Raw genomic sequence first — 23,691 nt, 5'->3', positions numbered from 1 at the left:
ACACCTTCTGTTGTCAAGAATTCAATTACTGCACGTTGTTTAAATCGCATTGACCGACCGTCTGCGCAGGGTTCCATATTTTACACTGTAACAACACAACCGTTGAATGATACGACTTCCCGCCAACTGGAGCTGTAGAGAAGAGACTACGGAACAAGTCAGTACCTGCCACATACCAATGCTACCAACTGTCGAAGAGTTACGAAGGTGGAGGCATTACTTTTCAGTCAACCCTCGTAGTTATAGTAATGATTCCTCAAGCCGGTTCTTAGTTATTGTTTTGTTACATGTCGTTGCTACATTTATACAGCGAGAAGTCAGTCACGTTCCTCAATTTTTCAGCGTATGCCATAAATCTCAGATACTAAAGTGTAATTAAAGGGTATTACTTTCTTGCAAAGCAAGTTCTATGGTAGCTAGTCGAAAGTACTACGCTTTGTTCGTTTTCTGAAGTTACGAGAAGGAAACACATTCCTCTCCGAACAAAATCTATTACATCTCATATACTATAATCAATATCAAAACTCGTAACAGCGAAGCTCAACAGTCATCGACATAGATATGTCTCCTATTTTCTTGATTATGTTGTTGTTGTTGTCTTCAGTCCTGAGACTGGTTTGATGCAGCTCTCTTCTTGATTATAAATTTACAAAATCTAAAGAATAATTTCCAGTCTAGAAACTGCAAGGTATATTTTTACGTTGCTTATCTTATTACTACATTTCTTTTCTTCTTCATAAAGACATTCGTCGAGGGCGAATGGTGTTCGTCCTTCATTATAGGCATACATGATGTTACATTTCCTTTCCATTTATGACCGTGATCTAATTAACTACAAGTAATCAAAGAATGGTACCAGCCACTCTCGTATTTTAACGCCTTTATCGTGTTTACTGAATTGTTTTAGTACTTGGTAGTAAGTGTAATTTTTCCTCCTGGAAAACGAATCAAAAACGATTCTTGGCAATATGTAGAAACTTGCTGAGCTTGTCATTACATCATGTCTTGAACATCGAAAGTAAAAACATCGAAGGATTCACAGAAAATTATTAATTACTTATTTTTCTCACTAGTCGCCACGACACTCCTTTAATCAAACATGAACGTAGGCTATTTGTTACTCGTGTGTGGCTTCTGTTTAAGTGGACCGCATTAAGCACGGAAGTGTTGTTGGGTCAAAATAGAAAAGTCAGTGCTCCAAGATTATGCAAGCTAATGTAGATTTTCCTTTTATTAATCTGTATTCCGAGATATGTCGTAGTATCAGTATAACTTTAGGTGTTCCTACATTCTGCGGAACCTAGACTGATCTGATATGCCCCCAAGGTGGATTTTACTAGTCCTTTCAGTCTTCTGTAGAAAACGTTGAAACGCGTATCTATTTATTTCTGACTGAGAAACTAAATACCAATTTTCGTAGGTCTAGCGGTTATTTATAAAGAGAAACTCTCATCCCCTATTTCACTCCATTAGAGCTGGAATTTCGAAAAATCCCTTCTTAAACAAAGGCTACAGTACAAGAAACACATCTTCTCTAAATTTCAACTTTCTGTCCTTTTGCAGTTTGAGTTGGGCGGTGATCAGTCAGTTAGTCAGTCGGTTTGTCAGGAGATTTTATATATATAGAGATTACGACGGCTGTAGTGCAATACCCAGAACTGCCATCGCGGCTGTATCTTCCCTGTAAGAGAGTGAAAAGGCAAAAGCAAAGTAGAGATATTACTAAAATAAGCCGCGCGGGACTAGCCGAGCGGTCTTGGACGCTGCAGTCATGGACCGAGCGGCTGGTCCCGGCGGAGGTTCGAGTCCTCCCTCGGGCGTGGCTGTGTGTGTTCGTCCTTAGAATAATTTAGGTTAAGTAGTATGTAAGCTTAGGGACTGATGACCTTAGCAGTTACGTCCCATAAGATTTCACACACTGAACACTTTGAACTAAAATAAAATATAGACATATCCATGAAAAATATGAAGAATTGAGGAATGAAAAAGACTAGTGAAAATTCTTTAATTTTCTAATCTTATCAGATCATTAAATAGTAAATTGGGTATTAAAATGTTGTAGAATTAATAAACCTCAAATAGCAATTTGTGAATTGATCTGGTAAAATTTGTATAGGTAGAACCTGTACCACAGGGTCTGGCTATGGGTCTACCCATCTTACATACAGCACTGGTGAGAACATTGTACATGAATCATGGCCACGAATTCTGCAAGTGTGCAGTGCGCTGTGTATGTGTGTAGAGCTCTCTTGCCTGGCCTGGCTGCGTATTTGACCCTAGCAGGAAAGGGGGGGAGGGGGAAACTGCGAACGCGATGCATTTAAATGACAATGCAGTCGCACAAGGAACATTGCTGCGCTTTGGTATCATATTTCGTATTTTTCAACGAGATAGATCACACACAAAACAAATTTTCAGTATTATGTAGTTATTTTTGGAGCGCTGAAGACATAATAAAATTATTATCCTGTAATAACTATCGGAAAATATACAGGTGCAGATAACATAGCAGAATTTCGTCGTTCAATTTGCCACTTTAACGTGACTTTTTAGTTTCATAATCGGAAAAAGTCTTTACTCGCATATGTTGATCGATATATTGTATCATTTTGCAGCCTTGTAATGGAGATGTAGGAATTCTTCCTGAGATAAACATCTTAGAACTCCTGGACGGTTTTAACGTAAAAGAATTTGTCCTTTAAACGAGAGTTACACTGTAGATCGGTCAGATCTATCTGCATCTGCATAGGAGACTTTGAGCTGCGGGGTAAATGGTATCGAAAACAGTTCAAAAAGAGATGTAAAAGAGGAAGTGTCCTCGAAACATTTAGAAAAGCATACTTGTAATCCTTTGGACACTACAATGAATTCTACAAAATTCGCGTTTTCTTTAATGGCAGGGAACTTAGCGAAATGGACGATGCTTTTTGTCGCAATGTATCCCATTCGCAATGTGAATCCCTACCCAATCAGAAAGAACTTGCTTCTCCCCTTGCAGTGTGGAGTGAAGTCCACCAAAAACTCAAGGTCTGCAGTTCATTCCGGATGCTTTAATTGTTGTTCTTGCTTTCCTTTTTTCTTCATAAATTTCACAATAGCGGGTTTTAAATAGAAAAATTGTTCCAAGTATGCCCCTTCATTTAACCAACGTACTTTGCAGTAATATTACAGTCTCCATACCCTTCGTTCAATTGCACCGAAAACTGTGGTAACTAACAGAGTAATAACGCGAGCTAGTACAGAAAATTTTATTTCTGTATCATCAGTTTCATCACGTGCTCAATGCCTGAAAGTTTAGCGCAGAGTGCTTCCAGATCAACTGAATCTCTAATTCGTTCTGCACGCTGTCGTAATGTGGTTCCAAACGAAACTTGCGATAATTGTCGATATGCGGCCGAATAATAGATTCTGAGAAGTCTCATCCTTCCCTTCTGTCATTCCTACTCATTATCACAGGCTTGTGCCAACAGATCGTTAGACTGCCTCTTTTAGTACAAGTAGCCACTGGATCTGTGAACCTGCTTTGTACCAAGAGTAAATAGCGAAGGACAAACACTGCTGACACGGCGACCCTGCGGAGATAGTGAATGACGTACTAACCAAAAATTGCCGCACGGTAGTGCTAAAGAAAATGTCGCATTTTGCCGAAGACTTCCGAGAAGGGCCGAGCAGTGGAGAGACACGCCGAGACTCGGACCCCAAGCCTGCAGCACATCGTGTTCGCATGCAGCTTTGCATACCGTGGCCGACGCTGTTATAAGTCATCAATGCGGACGAAATATCGTATCTGTAAACCCTTAATCTAAACGCTGCATATTTTGTTGAGAGATATAGGGTGAGAATTGACGGTTTCCTATCAATTATAAATTCAAAAATTAAAAGTCCAAACACTTCTTTTCTTTGGACTGGTAACTCCTCTTCATTTCCAAGGCAGTTCTGTTTCTGTCTTACAGTGCTTTATGTCGTAATATAACACGTCCTCCAGTCCTTCTGAATAATAAACGCAACATTTTTCAATATCTAATTTCGTGTATTTAATTTCTGTTAACTGCACAGTTTAAGTATTTTCGTTTTCAGACCATAAAAATGATTAGTTTGAATGTTTGAACGAGTGTTTATCCTATGTACTGTTTGCAGTTTTCATGGACGAAAACTGCCAGTCATGAGATAAAACAATACATTTTTTAAGTTAAAACCGTTTCTCAAACAAAGAAAACGATATTAGTACATGACGTGCAATAGCGGGTCATCAGACAATAGCGCTTCCACCGACAGTCCTTCCGTTCAGCTGCACCAGACAGACACAGTGTGTTTTTAATTGCTCGCACCGTTCGTTAGAAGCCCACAGTCTCTTGTCGATAGCAGCTGCTGCCCTTCCCAGCTAACTGCTGGGAGCAGTGACACAATTCCACAGAACTGTTTGAAATGTATGGACGGAAGCGAAAGAGGGTTCCGTGTTTAATTGCAGGATCCAGACAAATATTCACTTCATTCGTATTTCAGAGGCGAGACCACATTGATGCTTGTGGCAAGATCGTGACGCAGAGATGAAATAGATGTAAGTAATTACCATAATAAAACATAAATTCGAATGCGTGTTAAAGTGACTGCCGCAAAATGAAGAGATAGACACATGAAATATTATTTTCCATCCGCTGTGGGGGAAACTTCATAAAATTTTCGTACTACACTGGCGGAAAAAATCGCACCGTGAAGGAGTTGTGCCAGATAAACGAAAGATGGTAGGCCTGCGTCTACGTCTGAAAGATGATGTCTTCTCAGATTTCGCGCTAGTAGCGCCACTATCAGGACACAAATAAAGTTTCATTTAAATAGATGCTGTGACGGTCGTGAGCGTTAGTTAACGTCGATACTTGAAGTGGTGAGTTGATGTAAGTCAAGAATGTCTTTAAGATGAGAAAGACGCCATTATCATCACCTCGCGGAGTTTGAACGAGGTCGTGTAAAAGAGCTAAGAGAAGCTGGACTCAGCAGGAATGTAGCCACTGTATATGACTACTGGCAGCGGGGTCACGAAAATATACGGTCGCAAAAAGCCGCGGGGCACTACCGGGACGAAAGAACATCGTGTTCGGCGTATGTCTCTGCCACCTCGTACTGCATCTGCAGAAGCAGTTTGAGCGGCACTTGGCGCCACTGTGACACAACGAACTGTTACAACGACAAGGACAGCTCCGAGCCAGACGACCTGTAACGTGCCTTCCAGTGACCTCCAGCAACACCGACTCAAAGGAAGGCCTCGGCGCTTGATGGTGACCGTCACGTCAGCCAGGCACTTCGAACGCCAGGTCTGTTGCAGGCAGAAACGCCTGGGCGTGCTTATCGCTATAAATCTCTTATTTTTGGACAAAATGGTTGGTATGGTTTTGGATTCTCCAGTTTTATTTAGACTAAAGATTTTCCTACTATCGGAAAGCTACAAATGAAGAGCATAGTTCTGTTTTACTGAATCCTGTCGAAACAAACGTAGATCAATATGAGAAGATGCTTTGCCCCATTGCAAGCTTCGGAATATATTTACTTATCCATTTTGTTATCGAAACTTAACCCCCCCTCCTTTTAATTAACTCGTTTCTTTCACTTATTTATTTATTTTCGTTTGACATCGTCACTGGAAATGTGAACTAATTTACATGTATAAATGTCCAACTGTTGCCAGTCATTAGATTACAGTCGTTTTCAACGAAAGGAATTCTAAACAGGAAACAAAATAGCTTCATACATCGAAAATACTGCTGAGCTTAAACTTTTTTAAAAATGCCCATTAGAAAAGATAAATATTCCCCTCTTGCAACTGAAAGGAGAAACTTTATAAGATAAAAAAAAATTATTTGATGAAACAAGTATCTCTCTTTTGCCTCTTCTTCTGTCCCCCACTCCCTCCCCCAACGTGTACAATCGCAAGATATTTCATTAACATTCAGTGCTCTTCACCCAATAGTCAACCAAGATACCTAAAGGAGAGCACGAGTATGTTCACAGTTTCTTGTAAAAGCAACCCAGTACAAACGTAACTTCCCCAGATTTACAAATAAGGTAAAGGAGCACGAATTCTGTTGGTGCTGGACCATGAAGTTGTTTTTGTATGTCAATCCCTAAAACAGGTGGAAATTTAAGTTCAGGAGTACAGTAAATGTTAAGAAGTGTAATGAATTGCACAATTAATTGATTGCAGAAATCTCTCAGAACAATGTGTGTTGGTCAACTACCTCCAATAGATTCACATTTTCCTGTGTCAGGGAGGGAGACACCACCATTATGAGTATGCCTGCAACAGACATGGCGTTCGCCGTGCCTAGCTGACGTGACGTCAGGAACAAGCGCTGAGGCCTTCCTTTGTGTCGGTGTTGCCCCGAGCCACTGCCATTTTCGACTTAAGTGGTGTCAAGCAAGAGCTCATTGGAGGGAAAGGTGGATATCTATCGTTTCTTTCTGATGAAAGCTGGTTGCGCCTCAGTGCCAATGATGGCCGTTTGTTGGTCAGAAGGTGGCCAGTTGAGGCCCTGCAATCAACCTGTCTGCGTGCTGGACACATTGGACCTACACCTGTGTGACAGTGTGACAGTGGAGCGCTATCGTGGTAATCCCGAGCACCCTGGCTGCAAATTTGTACGTCAGTCTGGTGACTCGACCTGTTGTGCTGCCATTCATGAACAGTGGTTTTTATCCAACCAGATAACGCGAGCCCACATACCGCTTGTGCAACCCATAATGCCCTACAGAGTGTCGGCATGTTGTCGTGGCTTTCCTCGATCACTATATCTGTCTCCAATCGAGTACATTTGGGACATAATCGGAAGACAACTCTGCCGTCATCCGCAAACAGCATTAACCGACCCTGTATTGACCGAACAAGTGCAACAGGCAAGGAACTCCATCACACTAACTGACATTCGTCGCTGCACTGCACAATGAATGCTCGTTCGCATACTTGCATTCAACATTTCGGCAGCTACGCCAGTTGTTAATGTACCAGCATTTCACCTTGCAATGGCTTATCTCGCCCTTACATTAACCTGTGATCTTGCAATGATAATCACTTAAATATGTCATCTAGACAAATGTATTCCAGAAATTTCATAACTCTATATTAATTATTTTCTGGTGTCACGATTTTTTTCCGTCAGTGTATTTCCGATAACAGAGAGTAATATGCTGAAGAGTCAAATTCACAGTATGCTCTAAAATCATTTTACTGAAGTATAATAGGGAGGTCTCGACATGGAAATCACAACATTAGATGAGAAGAGGGACTGAGAATCGCGGTGTACCATTTTTCGCCACATTTGGGGGCCCATTGCTAATCGTTTCGATACAATTGTTTATTGGAAATACTATTAAATATTAATATAATATACTGTTTTGCATAATTTGTTATTACTGAGTGCCTCCGCAGATTGCAACAGATTTAGACATGAGATGCAAACCTAGTGACTCTGGCTTTCTCATGCATACAATCATTGATAAGGAAGATTCCTAAAACCATCGCAGCTTAAATGATCGTATACATCTGGTATGAATTCAGTTTACATTTGAAACTGGGAAAGATCAAAGATAGACATACCCTCCGCCCTACATCACCGTCATACAAACACCAACCCGTATTTGACAACATTTATTGAACTCGTATTCTTAGCGGTTTCAACTTCATAACGGATTTATATATTTATTTTTAATTAGAGGAATAGTGCCTCAGGATCCAGTACAGGTTATCGACACTCGTACTTACATGCACTTCTTTGAGCCTAGGGTGGATTGATTACCCCTTTCTACTCTTGGTCTAGTGTAGCAATCCCCAATACATTTAGATAGGCAGGAGAACATTCTTAGGACAGTGAGCACTACTAATGGCTCCAAATCTGTGAACTGTCTGTTTCACTCCAGTATTTGAACCGGCCGCGGTGGTCTCGCGGTTCTAGGCGCGCAGTCCGGAACCGTGCGACTGCTACAGTCGCAGGTTCGAATCCTGCCTCTGGCATGGATGTGTGTGATGTCCTTAGGTTAGTTAGGTTTAAGTAGTTCTAAGTTCTAGGGGACTAATGACCACAGCAGTTGAGTCCCATAGTGCTCAGAGCCATTTGAACCAATCCAATATTTGATTCTGTGTGTTGCGATACAGAATTTTCTGTCACAGAAGTATTGGGTAAATGAATCAGTGGTTTAGTAGGTTAAACACCTGGTTGGAGGACCACTATTCCGGGGTTCGATGATTGATAGAGATGGGTTTATTCCACTTGCTGTGCCTTTTCCTAACACCTCAGGAATCATGCGACTGTTGAAAGGCCGTGTAACCCTCTTTCCTGCCATGAGATAAATGTAAGATCTGACAAAGAAATCAGTCATTTTAGCTCATTTAAGTAATGTACCACATTAAAGCACCATCATATCTTCAGGCCTCTTTTGTTTTGTACTAATTGCTTTAAGATCTACGAAAATCACTGTTAAGATATACTACTACATCGGTGAAACACTTATTTGTTCTATGTTGGGAAGCTTTATAGGTAGTTTCAAAAGACTGTATAAGGAACTAAAAATTTGAAACTATGGTTCCCCGTCTTTAGTACCATAATATGCTGACACGCGTACATATAATGTAGACTTTCCAACGGCCGACGTGGTTCTGTGATAAGAGATGAACTCACATTCTGGGTGAATGTGCTTAAGTCTCACCCCCATCTGGCAAATCACACTTAAGCTTTCGATAGTTTCTCTTAATCTCATCTGTTTTGTAGTCGTATTGGCTCCAATCTATGCTTAAGGGGGGAAACCACATTAGGTGCCTGTTTGACACTGGTTTTTGGGATTTTTTTGGTGGGAAGCATTAATTAGAATTTAATCAAATTTTGACATCATTTTATTCATATTTAGACAGCTTTTGTGAATTTTTTGAATAATTTCAGCCAAAAATAACCAAGTTACGCTGTGATGTCCGCTGAAGGTTGTGAGTATAGTTCTACAATTGCGTGCAGTGTAGCCATTCCGATTTTCATCTGAAGGCAACAAGGTTCTGATTTTACATTAATAACTTATTTTCTAAGAATATGAACCTCAATGCAAGTGAAAATAATGAAAAATAAAAATTTCGCAAGCGTTGGAACAATTTATTTGGATTTTCATGATATTTTCTCTACTTATGATAAGAAAAATACCCTTAAAATCATGATATAATCTCACAAGTTGGTTCGTATGATCGCAATTTTATAAAGAACCATACTGTCAATTTTCATAATGATCGGTTCTCTACTTTTTGAGTCAGACTGCACGAAAATGTGAAAAAAGACATTTCGAGACAAACGCGTTTGAAAAATAAATTCTCGGAAACTAGAAAGTCAAGGAAGTTAACAATAATGTAAAATGCTTACCGATTAATCTGCGATTCCAGCACCATATAGTAATCCTTCTTCTTCTTCATAGGCTTCGTTCTGCATTTGCAGCTGTGATTTCCGAGATTTCCGACCTTCCTTCGATTGCAACGAACTACGTCTATTCTGCCGGCACACGCGCTGGTTATCCGTTTGTGCGTCATAATTGAAGCTTCGCGTGCCTGCTACAGTTCCTGCCTCGTTCATGACTATCATAAGGGATGAATTTCCTTCATTGAATAAGCTATCTGCTGAATACGATGGCATTTTAACGACTTTTAGTCTGGAGTGCAAGTGTTTAAGAGCTAATCACCAAATAGTGGAATTAAAACTTTAATTTGCATTTTGTGCGTGGCCACCTAAACATGTCTCCAGTAATTCATCCATTGATAAATCTACATATATTGGAAGAATTTCGAGCCTCTACCCGATGCGCACTCGGTTCTATGCTCATATAATCTAAGAGATTGCGAATTTCGGTTTCAAATTTTAACGGCGTTTTCTTAGATAGTTAGGCTAACGACTTATGAAATTTAAAAAACTCGGAATTTTTGAACCTCTTTAAGATCCACCTCTACTAAACGTGGGACAGGGTCCGAGTACCGTTCTGGCATACAGATATGATCAGTCAGGTTTTTATTTGTCATGTTATGTACTACTGCGACTGAATATATATGCCTTAGCTAATAAGACTATTGTGCTGAGACAAAAAGCAAATGTTTTCTAAGTCAGTTTAAGTCCATTGCATTCAGTTTCAATCCATAGTACTGGTAGCAAAACTTGAATACTTTTGAGATAAAGAGAGAGACCTAAAACTAACGTTAACTCTATTCCCTTGGAACTACGATACAAATAGATTGTAAAACATGTGAAATCTTCAGTTATTGTTCTCCAAATAACAATGCCCCACCGCCGATTCCCGTATGAGTGGCAAAGTCTGATTAGGAAATAGCGCATTGACACCTAACAATGAGGACACTGTTGACGAAGTTTAATAAAACCGAGAAACGTAAAAATATATTCGTATTACGTGTATGGTCTGACAGTGGTGGAGTAAGAGTCATGATACGAATGAATTTGTTGAGAGCTTGGACTTCCGGTCTGGACAAATGGCAGGCTCTGGGGAGAGTATTACACTAACACATCGAAGCTTTAAGCTGCCCTACAGAACCACAATCAAAGATATTTGAAACTAAACTTATATGTCAAATTTAGAATAAAGACAGTATGAACATGTACAGTGTGAAATATCCAAATCTCACATGAAGCGAGCCGCGTGTAGTGGCAGCATGGTTCGAGGCGCCATGACACGGTTTGACGAATTTTGTTGTTTTTTATTTTAGGCTCTATACCAAGACCAATAGGCTTATATTTGGGGAACACACAAAATCCACTATTAGAGTCAGAGACTGACAGAACTTTGGAATAGATGAAATCAAACAAGGAAGATTGAATAGATAACATTTCTAAAATCACTGAGAGAAGTCGCAAGTAAATTATTATTCATGTCACTGTGCACAGTCTGCAGGCATACCATCCAGACTTCTGCAAGAATACGATTCAGTGCGAGAACTGTAGCATGACCAGCTTTACAGCTGAGGCATCTAAACTGCTGACGATGAGAGCATAAAGAAAAATGAAAAAGAGAATTGGGAACTGTTAAATAAGGACCAGTTTGCCTTTCAGAGAGGTAAAGGCACCAGATAGGCATCTCTGGCGTTGCTCATGATAATGAAGCCAGACTTTGATGGATTTGTCAACATAGAAAAAAGATCAACAACCAAAAGTGGTGTAATTTGTTTGGAGTTTACAAAAAGAAATATTGTGTAGGTAATGACGAGGATTAGTATAATAAGTACAAGATACAAGAGACAACAATAAGAATGGAAGACGAGGAGAGCATGGCGTAAGGCGGGGATGTAGCCTTTCTCCTGTACTGTTCAGCTAGTCTATCGAAGAAGCAATGAAGGAAAAAAACACAAAGATCCAGATGTGAAATTAAAATTGAACGTGAAACGATATCACTGAAAAGATTCGGTGATGACACTGCTACCGTCTGTGAAATTTACGAAGTACAATACGAACAGCTTAGTGAGGTGAACGGTCTAATAAATATAGAATATGGACTGAGGATACAATAAAGTAAGATGGAATTTTAAGGAGCAGCAGACATGAGATAAGCGACAAACTTACTGTCAAAACTAGGAACTGTGGACCAGACGAGGTGAAGACTCTTTTGCTTTGGAAGAAAAATAATGTACCAATAGAGGAAACAAGGAGGAACTATATTACTTTAGTAACAGTTCGGCAGGATAAATAATAGAAATTGTTTATATGGTCAGAAAATTTTGAATTACGATTAGAGAAGAGAAAGATATCCTGTTTGCTGTCGTAATAAATTACGCGTAATTTGTATTTTCATCCAGGATTATTCTAAGGTGGTTTGCTATTTTTTGATAAGATAACTGGACACAATGAAGGTTTATGGGAGGAAGTGCTTCACGGGAATACTCACTGACCTACGTTTGGTGATATTTGAGTCACACATGATTCCGTTTAAGTCCCATTGTAAATTCCCATGTTGAAGTCGAGATACTTCCTAAAGATCGTAGAAGCAATATTGTTATGTGTGGCACTCATACTGGGTGGTGTCGTCCTATTGAAGAACAAGGACAAAAGTAAACACCAAGGGCTGAACCCTGAGGGGCACATGAAGTCTAGTTTCGAATGACGATTTTTCCGCTCCACAAGCTGTTCACCATTGCACAAGCAGTTCAATAGTGTCTGTTTCTTAGACAGCTGTTGAACCACTTCAGTGCACTGTGAAGGAAACTGACAGTTTCAGTTGCAAGGATAAGATATGGAACTCAGCTTTTCAAATGCCTCGCTGAAACAGACCTACAGTACCGCTGAAATATTCGTTTGCAGTCGGTCCAGGGTTCGGCACAACTTTGAAGTATAGAAACGTCTTGATCGCACAATTCTGTATTAAGCGTTACGCCTTTCAGAATTTCATAAGACTGACGATGTGGAATAAAATGCACAAGGAAATTAACGATGTAAAATATGTACATAATAACATAATATGCAGTTCAGTATCCCATATACAGGATTTCAGTTAGTATCATACATTTAAATCCAACTTTAATAGAAACTCGTGAAAGTGAGCACATAGAATGAAAATCACACGGATCTTAGTTGACAGTGCCATTGGTGTTCGAAAGAAACAAGTGTCAATCTGACTGTGGTGATTAAGCTATCTAAGACTTAAACAAGTCAGTAGGCGGCGCTGGCGTTAATCATAGAAATGAAGTCAAAGAGTAACTTTACAAACAACTATACATTACATTGAAATACATGTCAGAGCATCGTGAAAAATTTGACAAAGATTGCTTCGCAAGCCGTAACAGCCTTGCCTACCTGCTGCTGCGTCTTTTGCAACTCACTTCCGCTCTGGTATACTTTTTGACCGAATATGGTAAACACATTATATTTCCCTCCTTTCTATCAATACCTGTTCCCTTAGGTCGACCAAACTAGGTTATCCTTTACGGTAGAGTTCCTGACGACTGCTCCTTCTAGCCATGTTGTTCTAACAGTAGGTTTCCTTACCCCTATCTATTAATCTTACGCTCTTACACATTTAACTCAAGCACTATGGAACTTATTTACTTACATGTATCATCCACAATAACTTCTAACTCTTTATTCCAAACTTACAAGCTAAAATGAACGCGTTCATCTTCCTTCGGATGCCCTTATGGTTGGGGCATCCAATCCGCTGGTATCTGAACGACAGCTGGATCTGAACTCCGTCTTGTGCTTCATCTTCTCCGTACCAAAACAAGGACTACACGCAGCAGACCAGGTGCATCTGCGGTGGTTGTTATGACTATAGTCAATGTTGTCTCTTTCCGATACTGATGTTCCCGATATAAATTTACATGCTGCACTAAGGTTTCCAGGGAGACCCTTCTCTCCTGCTGCTTCACAGGCCTGTTTATATATTGCATTAATCCCGGCCTTAGATTTTAATTTAAGCTGTCAGATCTGCGGCAGGTGGCACTTCCATGTTCTCCTCTGGCCATTACAAATGAGGCTCCGAAATATTCAGGTGAATTATCCCTGAAATCGCTGCGGGCAATTGGAAAGTAGGCCCCATTCGCTAGCTATTCCATTTAATAACAAACCACCCCAGTTTAATTCTAGCCACTTTGCTGACATAAGCTTCCCCTGCTCGAAACAACTAGCCACTACGACGATATTGTCATAGATGGAGTACAACCGATGCGCCTCGACCTGCTAGAAGAATAATTCGGTTTGATCGAGTCTTCATTGCACTCTGCCCCCCCCCCCTTTTGTCCTATTAGCAATTTCACTATGCAGGAATCTTGCCCATCTCTTATTACCATTTTCAGACAGACAGTGGTTTACCCTTGATAACATTTCTACATATCTTCCCTTGTCGTTTGCAATTAATGTGCTGCGTTTTTACTCTTACAAATATCTTCAGTATCCTCCAATTGACAGGGTACACATGTTATGTAGCACTCGTAACGTGCTTGTTTCCCTGATACTGCTATACAAACGGAAATGTAAACTTTCACCCGATACTTACCTATACTGTGGCTACCTTAAAATGAAAAGGTAAGTTCTTGTGCTCGGGTTTTAAAACCAACTACAACTCAGGCGATAGTTTCTTCTGTACTTTCATTAGACCCTCTGCTATGGCGACAAGTTTACCCCTAGCTGACCTCTTACAGCCTGCTGCCTCGCCTCCTGTACTTCTGCTACTTTCCCTCGTGGTCTCCAAACACTATCTTCCACGGATTGCAACCATTTTGTCATTACTGCTTCCCTATGTACGACTTCTGCTGTGATTTTAGTTCCGTGATATTCTGAGTAGCTGGTTCTTCTGCAGTTCTGGCGTACTGCATTATTTCTCCAGTCGGTTGTCGTAGTAGTCATGTCTTATTCAATGCCACTTTCAATCTTCGTAGTGTGCCAGTCAACCACTGCTTTGTTCCCTTTTGCTGACTGCGTAACATCTTCTACGGTATTGTTCAAGCTTCGAGAGTTTTCTCATCAGCAGTGCCAAATATTGTTTTCATAAGCCGATCTCCAGCGTCGATCCAACCTCTCTTCCTTCACGTACTTGGGTCGTCTCGATCCTTATTTCTCGTACGCTCAGTGTACTCTCTCACATACCCGGTCACTTCCTTTGAGTATCCCGTGCATTTTCGTTCCCTGACTGAAATTATCGAATACTTCTACTAATTTCTTCACCTCGTTTCGCATCTCCCATGCGTTGAATACCACATGTATCACCCAGCGATGACTGATGGTCACTACGTCCTTCTGCTTTGCGACCAGCACTTTCCCTTCGAGGTGCTGGTTCCGTAATGCTTCCCTCCCCCCCCCCCCCCCCCCGACGAAGAACAGTAGTCCCACTATGAACTTCATCATCTCGCCTTCTGTGCAGTTTACCTAGGGGCAGGGATATCTATCACTTTCCTCCTCTTTAAATTCATGGCTGCTGCGTAGTTGCTTAACACTATTTACACTAAATCTATACCTAACCATAAAAAAATATTAAATTACTCTCTGCTAGGCCTTAATCCATAAGGGTTCCTCGTTCCTGTTTCATTCACAACCTCTTCTTTATCTTCCGATATCTTTCTCCTCACTCTCCCATTCTGGTCTGCGTCTCGTATCCCTGGAGTAACTTCCGGACTCCCTTGAAAAGATTTCAACAGCACAACTGTCCTTGTCGTCAGCAGTTGAATTTTGACATTTACTGGCGATGTAGTCTCTACCACGAGGTATGGCCCCTGATACTTTGCAAAAAACTTCCTTGTCTTTCCCTTCGGTGTATACTAAGTTGACAGCATGGCCCACTGCCAACGTTATACTGTGGCATTCTTACTGTACGGCCCACTGCTTCTACCTGTTTCTCCAGCAGTTGTGTATTTGCCTTCTGTACTCTATTCCAAATTTCCCTATTCAGTTTGGCAGATTCCTTAACATACTTCCCAGTCTTTCCTTTGTTCGTTTCCACGTTTCCAATATGTCGAACGGTGATGGCATTTTGCGACCATTTACTGCTACTGAAGGCTATAATCCTATATTCGTATGCTGTTTTGAGTTGCAGGCAGAGGCGACATGCTAAAAATAGGATATTTCAGTTGGTGTGATGTAAGTCAAAGTAGTATCTAGGTATCTTGTCGATTGTCCTATGTACTCTTTAAGTTCTTCCGTTGGTTTATGGATGGAGAGGACTCGTGCTTAACTTTTTCACATTCAGTAACTTACGCAATTGCTTGAATAGATCTGACATGAAGTTCGTTCCCTGGTCTGTTACTATTGTTTCAGCCACTCCAAACTTCAGGTTCCAGTTATTTACAATTTCTGTTGCCACTGTTGCTGCCTGCTGGTTTGGCATCGTTACCATTTCTACGTATCCTGAAAATGATCCATGACTACGAGTTCGTACTTATTCCCTACAGGTGCTTTACTGAATGGACCTAAAACATCAATCGCCAGAGATTTGAATGGTGCTAATGTTTCAGGTGATATCAGCGATGGTACTCTTATTCGACACAAATCTGCTCTCTGTGCGCACTGTATTCAATTCCGCACACATTGGTTTACGTCCGTCTGCCTAGTCCTCCACCAATATATTTCTGCCCCACTCAGAGCCGGAAGCAGTATGCATATTATCATAAAAAGTAGTGACAATTAACAGTGGATAATACAGAACTGCATTGGTTGGTAGAATCGCAATCGTCATAACGTGGTGTAGGATGTGGAGGCCTTTGTGGGAGAACTTCTGTATACCATACGTAGGTTTGAGCTTCCTATGTTAGTATAAATTTTGCAACACTCAACAATCCCTTATGAGACCAATCTTTCATCTCAGCCAGATTTTCACGTTCTCCCACAAAGGCCTGCACGTCCTCGGTTTCCTTACTAACAAAGGAGCAGTTAAACTTGCGACTGACAAATCTACACCACGTTGTGACGATTGCGATTCTACTAACCAATGCAGTTCTGCATTATCCACTGTTAATTGTCACTACTTTTTATGATAATATGCATACTGCTTCCGGCTCTGAGACACCTTGCGTCTCAGGTTCGGTCGAAACTTTTCTCCTTGACAACACTCATTTTGAGAACTAACATTCACAAGACAGGAAAACAAAATACATTAATTCTTACATCTAATTTGGCCTCATGGCATTTACTAGCCTACTCCCCTAATGATTACATGTGTATCATTTTACTGGACCTGATTCTGTACATGGCTCTGAGTGACCCTCAGGGTTACACTGTGCACATCTAATAGGCATTAACCAACTTCTATTACCTCTAAAACTAGATCAAACCACTGGTTCTCCGCTCGCAGTAAAGTCTACTCTACGAAATGGACGACCATCAAATTATTTCTCCATGACCAACATTTTCCGGACTCACCATACTGTAGACTGCAAGTTCAGATGTTACTCTAAGAAGGCGACGTCAATGATATGACGCCAGTGCTAAATGACCCATAGATATTCACCCATGGAGAGTGAAATGAGGCATCAGGATGACAGTAGACTTGTTTAATTACGTTCTTTATTCGGGCCGTTGGCCACAGTACATCAGGAACAACTCGATGGAGGCGTCCAGTTGCCTCTCATGCAAAACAATAGATGTTAGGTACTGCTGACAGCGCAACGATTGGGGCGAGCGTAGCGTCACTCGAATGCTACTGTTAGCGACGTCTCTGTCTGTAGCTTGCCAGGGCATCTGACGATACCATAGTGGCGGCTATGACCTCCAGCGAGTGGGCGGCTCTCCGCTCAGGCGGTGGCTGCTCTCACGACTCAGGGCAGGCTGCCCCGACCTGTGCTCGAGCAGCGGACTCTGTGCTCTGTTCCAGGATGTCGCCTGTTTTCCGTGTTTCACTTCACAGTGCATAGCACTCTTGCCTGCCTGTCGTTGCTCTGTTGCAATTCACTTTCTTTGTGGCGTATTTTTTGACTGAATACAGTCGATCAGTTACACAACCATCACAAAATGAAATGTCTCAAGAGTATGGCCAGCGGACGTCGTATTACAACAATCGAACTAATAATGGACCACATACAGTACAACCATTTAAGTAAGCCTAGATGAGTGGCAACAATCTGAAGTAACATAGAAGCTAATATTACAGTTTTCTTTCTCTCTCTTTCCTTTTGCTCTGATTTACATTAAAAAGTGTACAAGTGTTGTAACGCCTGACACAGTACTCGTTAAAGCCTGTGCTATGGTAAGTGAGCGGGATTCACCTTATGAAAAAGGATTTTCGCCTAGATATCCACCGCGTGTACCTGAATGGTGGCAAATCAGACTTACATCCACTCTGTAATAACAATGATCCGTCAAGTAAGTTCAAATGCAATTACACGTCAGGATGGATCAAAAGCAAACTAGAAGATACTACCAATGTGACAATAATACGGTCGCCAGACTAATTAGGCATCAATTGAGTTCCTTCCCTGTACAAGTTGGTATATATTCATGCAACACAACAAGTTGTAACACTGCATAATATAGTAGAATTTTATAACCAAAAAAATCTATTGAACTGATATTTTCACGTTCTGTACTGATATGGAAAATCATGAATACATAACACTAAACTGTAATGTTTACTACAAAACTTTATACTGTCTATCAACCTCATTGAAATCGGGCATAGGTTACCCTAGAAATTGTACTTTCATGCCACACACACAAAATGTAAATTTTGATAAAGATATACCACTGATAAATTTTGACTTTTCTATTGACTTTACCTTTTGCTGGTCAAACCAATTTATAACACTTCAGAATTCAAATGAATTAAGGGGGTATCCTGAAACTGTTATGATCGCTATATTGAAAAAAAAAGATTACTGAATTTATTATTCATTCAAGATTTCCTTTAAATGCCTTTAAATCTGTTTCGAAATAATCAACTTCATTACCATACCAATACTAAATTGTCTTTCGACTTCGTTAGACCGTCGTTATTCATTTACTGGTTCATTAACAAAACATTTCTTTAAACACCATTGTAATATCTCTAGTTCTGCAAATAGCTATTATTAACACAATTTTTAATTTTCATTTCGGGACACTCGGATTGCACAACGCTTGGAAAGGACCCTGTCTAGGTTAGTTGTGAGGATAATTAAATGATGGAAAAGTTCTGGTAAAATTTAGGTTATTATTGCACCAAACAAACACAGTTCACTCTCTGATCCGTACGAATACAGTACTAAAAGTTTCAACCTGCTGGTATCGATGCGGCGGTTGACGGGCGACAAGATGGCGAGGCACAGAGCACACATACAACCACAGCTACGGCTCTTGACGTATCGGCACTTTGATTCTTCTTAGCGTCGCAATACTTTACCATTTAGTGCCTATGGAATTTTGCCATGCTGTGTGGGCGTTGGAACGGCATACCCGAGGCTCAGTGGAACTATGTCTTCCAGGAGAGCCTCCTCGCTCCAGAAGGTGTTGCTCAAACCAGTGCCAAACTCCAACTTCTTCTGTGCTCGTTGTGCCGTGCAGTGCCCGCGCGCATTTTCCGCGTTCGCCTGCCATCCACCTTTTATCGCTCACTGACAGACCGGGTATTCACCCGAGGTTTTACATTCTACATATCCTAACACATTGCCTACGTATGGACCAGACGCACAGATACAATTTTAAACGTCTTACAACAGTTTCAACATTTGTTGCATTTCAATTCTATCACAATATTACTTGACATTTGACATAAACATTAATATTCATATTGAAACTTTCTTAACATAATGCCATGGAACAAAAGGAAATGAAATCAGAACATCAATTACTCCAGTTTATTGTAAAATCAGATGAAACGAATAACTTATATGTACAATAGTACAGAGTCGTTGTTGTTACAGTATGACATCAGAATGTATAACAGCCTAGCTTGAAGTACATGTGTGAGGACACCCAAGAAACCTCTTGGAATATTGTGGTTGAGGATGTAGAGTTAGGAGCATTAATTGACAAAAATTGATGCCTAGGCAATCGCAATGCTGAAATAGTGGTCATATTATGTCGGAATTAATTGACTCCTTTTAGACATGTATTAATAATAGAAGGACGTGTCTACTGAAACAAACCAAGACGTTATTCTAGAACAACCATGAAATTTAACAAGTTTTACAACTTGGTTCTTCACTTCCCTCGTAGTCTATTGCTATTTACGTAAGAGTTTCAAGGAACAGGCAGTTACTTTGCCGGAATGGATTGAGGAAGAGGCGGTAGGTGACGAGAGGTGTGCTTGCGCAGGTGTCGCAGCTGTACGTGTCGCGCGTGGGTCAGTTCGGGCCGGCGGAGATGCTGCTGGAAGACGCTCTGCGGACCATCCGCGAGGAGGCGGAGTGGAGCACCGACAACCTGCCGCGCATCGCCGCCTGGCTGGACGGCTACCTGGGGCTCACCAGCGCCGCCCCCACCACCGCGGCCGCCTCCACCTCGGCCAGCTTCGCATCCACCCCAGCCTCTGACGTCGGCTACGCCCTGTGAGGCGCCACTTGCCACAGTGAATTGTATCACTAAGCGACTGTACCTTGCACATTCAATTTTTTTAAAGAAGTTTTGATCGTAATTCTTGGAATTTACATTACAATGTAAGTTTAAATCGTTTCATAAATAAAGCATTCGTTGACTCATATTGCAACGCTTACTGAAAACTTGTCACTATAACAAATAACTTGACTGGAATATTCTCTTTCACATTCAGAAGGTGGCAGGGGTAAAATACAGGGAGCGAAAGGCTATTTACAATTTGTACAGAAACCAGATGGCACTTATAAGAGTAGAGGGGCATGAAAGGGAAGCAGTGGTTGGGAAGGGAGTGAGATAGAGTTCTAGTCTCTCCCCGATGTTATTCAATCTGTATATTGAGCAAGCAGTAAAGGAAACAAAAGACGAATTCGGAGTCGGTATTAAAATCCATGGAGAAGAAGTAAAAAGTTTGAGGTTCGCCGATGACATTGTAATTCTGTCAGAGACAGCAAAGGACTTGGAAGAGCAGTTGAACGGAATGGACAGTGTCTTGAAAGGAGGATATAAGACGAACATCAACAAAAAAAAAGAAAAACCAGGATCATGGAATGTAGTCAAAGTAGTAAAGGAGTTTTGCTGTTTGAGGAGCAAAATAACTGATGATGGTCGAAGTAGAGAGGATATAAAATGTAGACTGGCAATGGCAAGGAACGCGTTTCTGAAGAAGAGAAATTTGTTAACATCGAGTATAGATTTAACCGTCAGGAAGTCGTTTCTTAAAGTATTTGTATGGAGTGTAGCCATGTATGGAAGTGAAACATGGACGATAAATAGTTCAGACAAGAGGAGAAAGGAAGCTTTCGAATTGTTGTGCTACAGAAGAATGCTGAAGATTAGATGGGTAGCTCATGTAACTAATAAGGACGTATTGAATAGAGTAGGGGAGAAGAGGAGTTTGTGGCAGAACTTGACAAGAAGAAGGGACCGGTTGGTAGGATATGTTCTGAAGCATCAAGGGATCACAAATTTAGCATTAGAGGGCAGCGTGGAGAGTAAAAATCGTAGAGGCAGACCAAAAGATGAATACACTAAGCACATTTAGAAGGATGTAGGTTGCAGTAAGTACTGGGAGAGGAAGGAGCTTGTACATGATAGAGTAGCATGGAGAGCTGCATCAAACCAGTCTCAGGACTGAAGACAACAACAACAACAACATAAAAAATAACACATCAAATTTCAAGATCAATTTTTTTTAATGCTGGCTTTCTCGGCTTGCAATAATGATGAAAAGCTCTCGCTTTTCCAGCCATCTACATCTGCACACATACTTCGCAAGGCACCGTACGGTGCGTGACGGAGGGTACCCTGTACGACTGCTTCGTATTTCTTTTCCTTATCCACCCGAAAACAGAGAGGGGAAAAAATGACTAACTATAACCCTCCGTGGACCGGCCGTTGTGGACGGACAATTGGCATGGATGTGTGTGATGTCCTTGGTTATTTAGGTTTAAGTAGTTCTACGCCTGCTGGACTGATGACCTCAGATGTTAAGTCTCGTAGTGTTTGGAGCCATTTGAACCATTTTTAGCCCTCCGTTTGATCCCTAATTTCCTGTATCTTATCTTCGTGGTCCTTACGGTAAATTTGTGTTGGCGGCAGTAGCATCGTTATGCAGTCAACTTCAAATGCAGGTTCTCCAGATTTTCTTACTAGTGTTCCTCGAAAAGAACGTCACCATCTCTCAAAGGATTAGGCTGGTCCCGGCGGAGGTTCAAGTCCTCCCTTGGGCATCGGTGTGTGTGTTTGTCCTCAGGATAGTTTAGTTTAAGTAGTGTGTAAGCTTAGGGACTGATGACCTTAGCAGTTAAGTCCCATAAGATTTCACACACATTTTTTTCTCCAGGGATTCTCATCTGAGTTCCCGAAGCATCTCCGTACCACTTGTTCGAACCTACCGGTAACAAATCTAGCAGCTCGTTTCTGCATTGCTTCGATGTCTTCATTTAACCTGACCTGTTACAGATCTCAAACACTTGAGCAGTACTCAAGAGCAGATTGCACTAACGTCCTATATGTGGTCTCCTTTACGGATCGACAACATATCCCCAAATTCTCCCAATAAGCCGAAGTGGCAACAAAACGACTATTCACGTTGGTGTGTAGAATATATGAGTCTGGCGACATACCATCTGACTTTCGGAAAAGCATCATCCACACAATTCCGAAGACGGCAAGAGCTGACAAGTGCGAGAATTACCGCACAATCAGCTTGACAGCTCATGCATCGAAGCTGCTTACAAGAATAATATGCAGAAGAATGGAAAAGAAAATTGAGAATGCGCTAGGTGACGATCAGTTTGGCTATAGGAAAAGTAAAGGCACGTGAGAGGCAATTCTGACGTTACGGCTGATAATGGAAGCAAGGCTAAAGAAAAATCAAGACACGTTCATAGGACTTGTCGACCTGGAAAAAGCGTTCGACAATATAAAATGGTGCAACCTGTTCAAGATTCTGAAAAAAGTAGGGGTAAGCTATAGGGAGAGACGGGTCATATACAATATGTACAACAACCAGGAGGGAATAATAAGAGTGGACGATTAAGAACGAAGTGCTCGTATTGAGAAGGGAGTAAGACAAGGCTGTAGCCTTTCGCCCCTACTCTTCAATCTGTACATCGAGGAAGCAATGATGGAAATAAAAGAAAGGTTCAGGAGTGGAATTAAAGTACAAGGTGAAAGCATATCAATGATACGATTCGCTGATGACATTGCTATCCTGAGTGAAAGTGAAGAAGAATTAAATGATCTGCTGAACGGAATGAACAGTCTAATGAGTACACAGTATGGTTTGAGAGTAAATCGGAGAAAGACGAAGGTAATGAGAAGTAGTAGAAATGAGAACAGCGAGAAACTTAACATCAGGATTGATGGTCACGAAGTCAGTGAAGTTAAGGAATTCTGCTACCTAGGCAGTAAAATAACCAATGACGGACGGAGCAAGGAGGACATCAAAAGCAGACTCGCTATGGTAAATAAGGCATTTCTGGCCAAGATAAGTCTACTAATATCAAATACCGGCCTTAATTTGAGGAAGAAATTTCTGAGAATGTACGTCTGGAGTACAGCATTGTATGGTAGTGAAACATGGACTGTGGGAAAACCGGAACAGAAGAGAATCGAAGCATTTGAGATGTAGTGATATAGACGAATGTTGAAAATTAGTTGGACTGATAAGGTAAGGAATGAGGAGGTTCTACGCAGAATCGGAGAGGAAAGGAATATGTGGAAAACACTGATAAGGAGAAGGGACAGGATGATAGGACATCTGCTAAGACATGAGGGAATGACTTCCGTGGTACTAGAGGGAGCTGTAGAGGGCAAAAACTGTAGAGGAAGACAGAGATTGGAATACGTCAAGCAAATAATTGAGGACGTAGGTTGCAAGTGCTACTCTGAGATGAAGAGGTTAGCACAGGAAAGGAATTTGTGGCGGGCCGCATCAAACCAGTCAGTAGACTGATGACCGAAAAAAAAAGCCGAAGCGGACCGTTCGCTTTCCCTACCACAATCCTCACATGTTCGTTCCACTTCAAATTTCTCTGCAACGTTACGCCCAGATATGTAAATGACCTAACTGTGTGAAGCCGGATACCACTAATGCTGTGTTCGAACGTTACGTATTTGTTTTTCCCACATATCCCCACTAACGTATGTTTTTCTACACTTAGAGCTGTCTGTCATTCATCAC

At 41.1% G+C, this 23,691-nt stretch overlaps 1 protein-coding gene across 1 annotated transcript in view; it reads left to right on the top strand.

The window, feature by feature from the left end:
• The window catches only part of LOC126269996 (aminopeptidase N-like), a 244,468-nt gene extending 224,359 nt beyond the window's left edge, over positions 1-20,109 (top strand). Inside the window, exon 17 of the mRNA XM_049974035.1 lies at positions 19,725-20,109. Within this exon, the coding sequence (XP_049829992.1) occupies positions 19,725-19,961 (237 nt within the window). The 3' untranslated portion in view covers positions 19,962-20,109. The remainder of the gene's footprint in view (positions 1-19,724) is intronic.
• The last annotated feature ends 3,582 nt before the right edge of the window (positions 20,110-23,691 follow it).

Source organism: Schistocerca gregaria, chromosome 1 (assembly GCF_023897955.1).
Source record: "Schistocerca gregaria isolate iqSchGreg1 chromosome 1, iqSchGreg1.2, whole genome shotgun sequence".
In the NCBI taxonomy this organism is placed as follows: Eukaryota; Metazoa; Arthropoda; class Insecta; order Orthoptera; family Acrididae; genus Schistocerca; species Schistocerca gregaria.
This window is presented reverse-complemented; position numbering and strand designations above follow the sequence as displayed.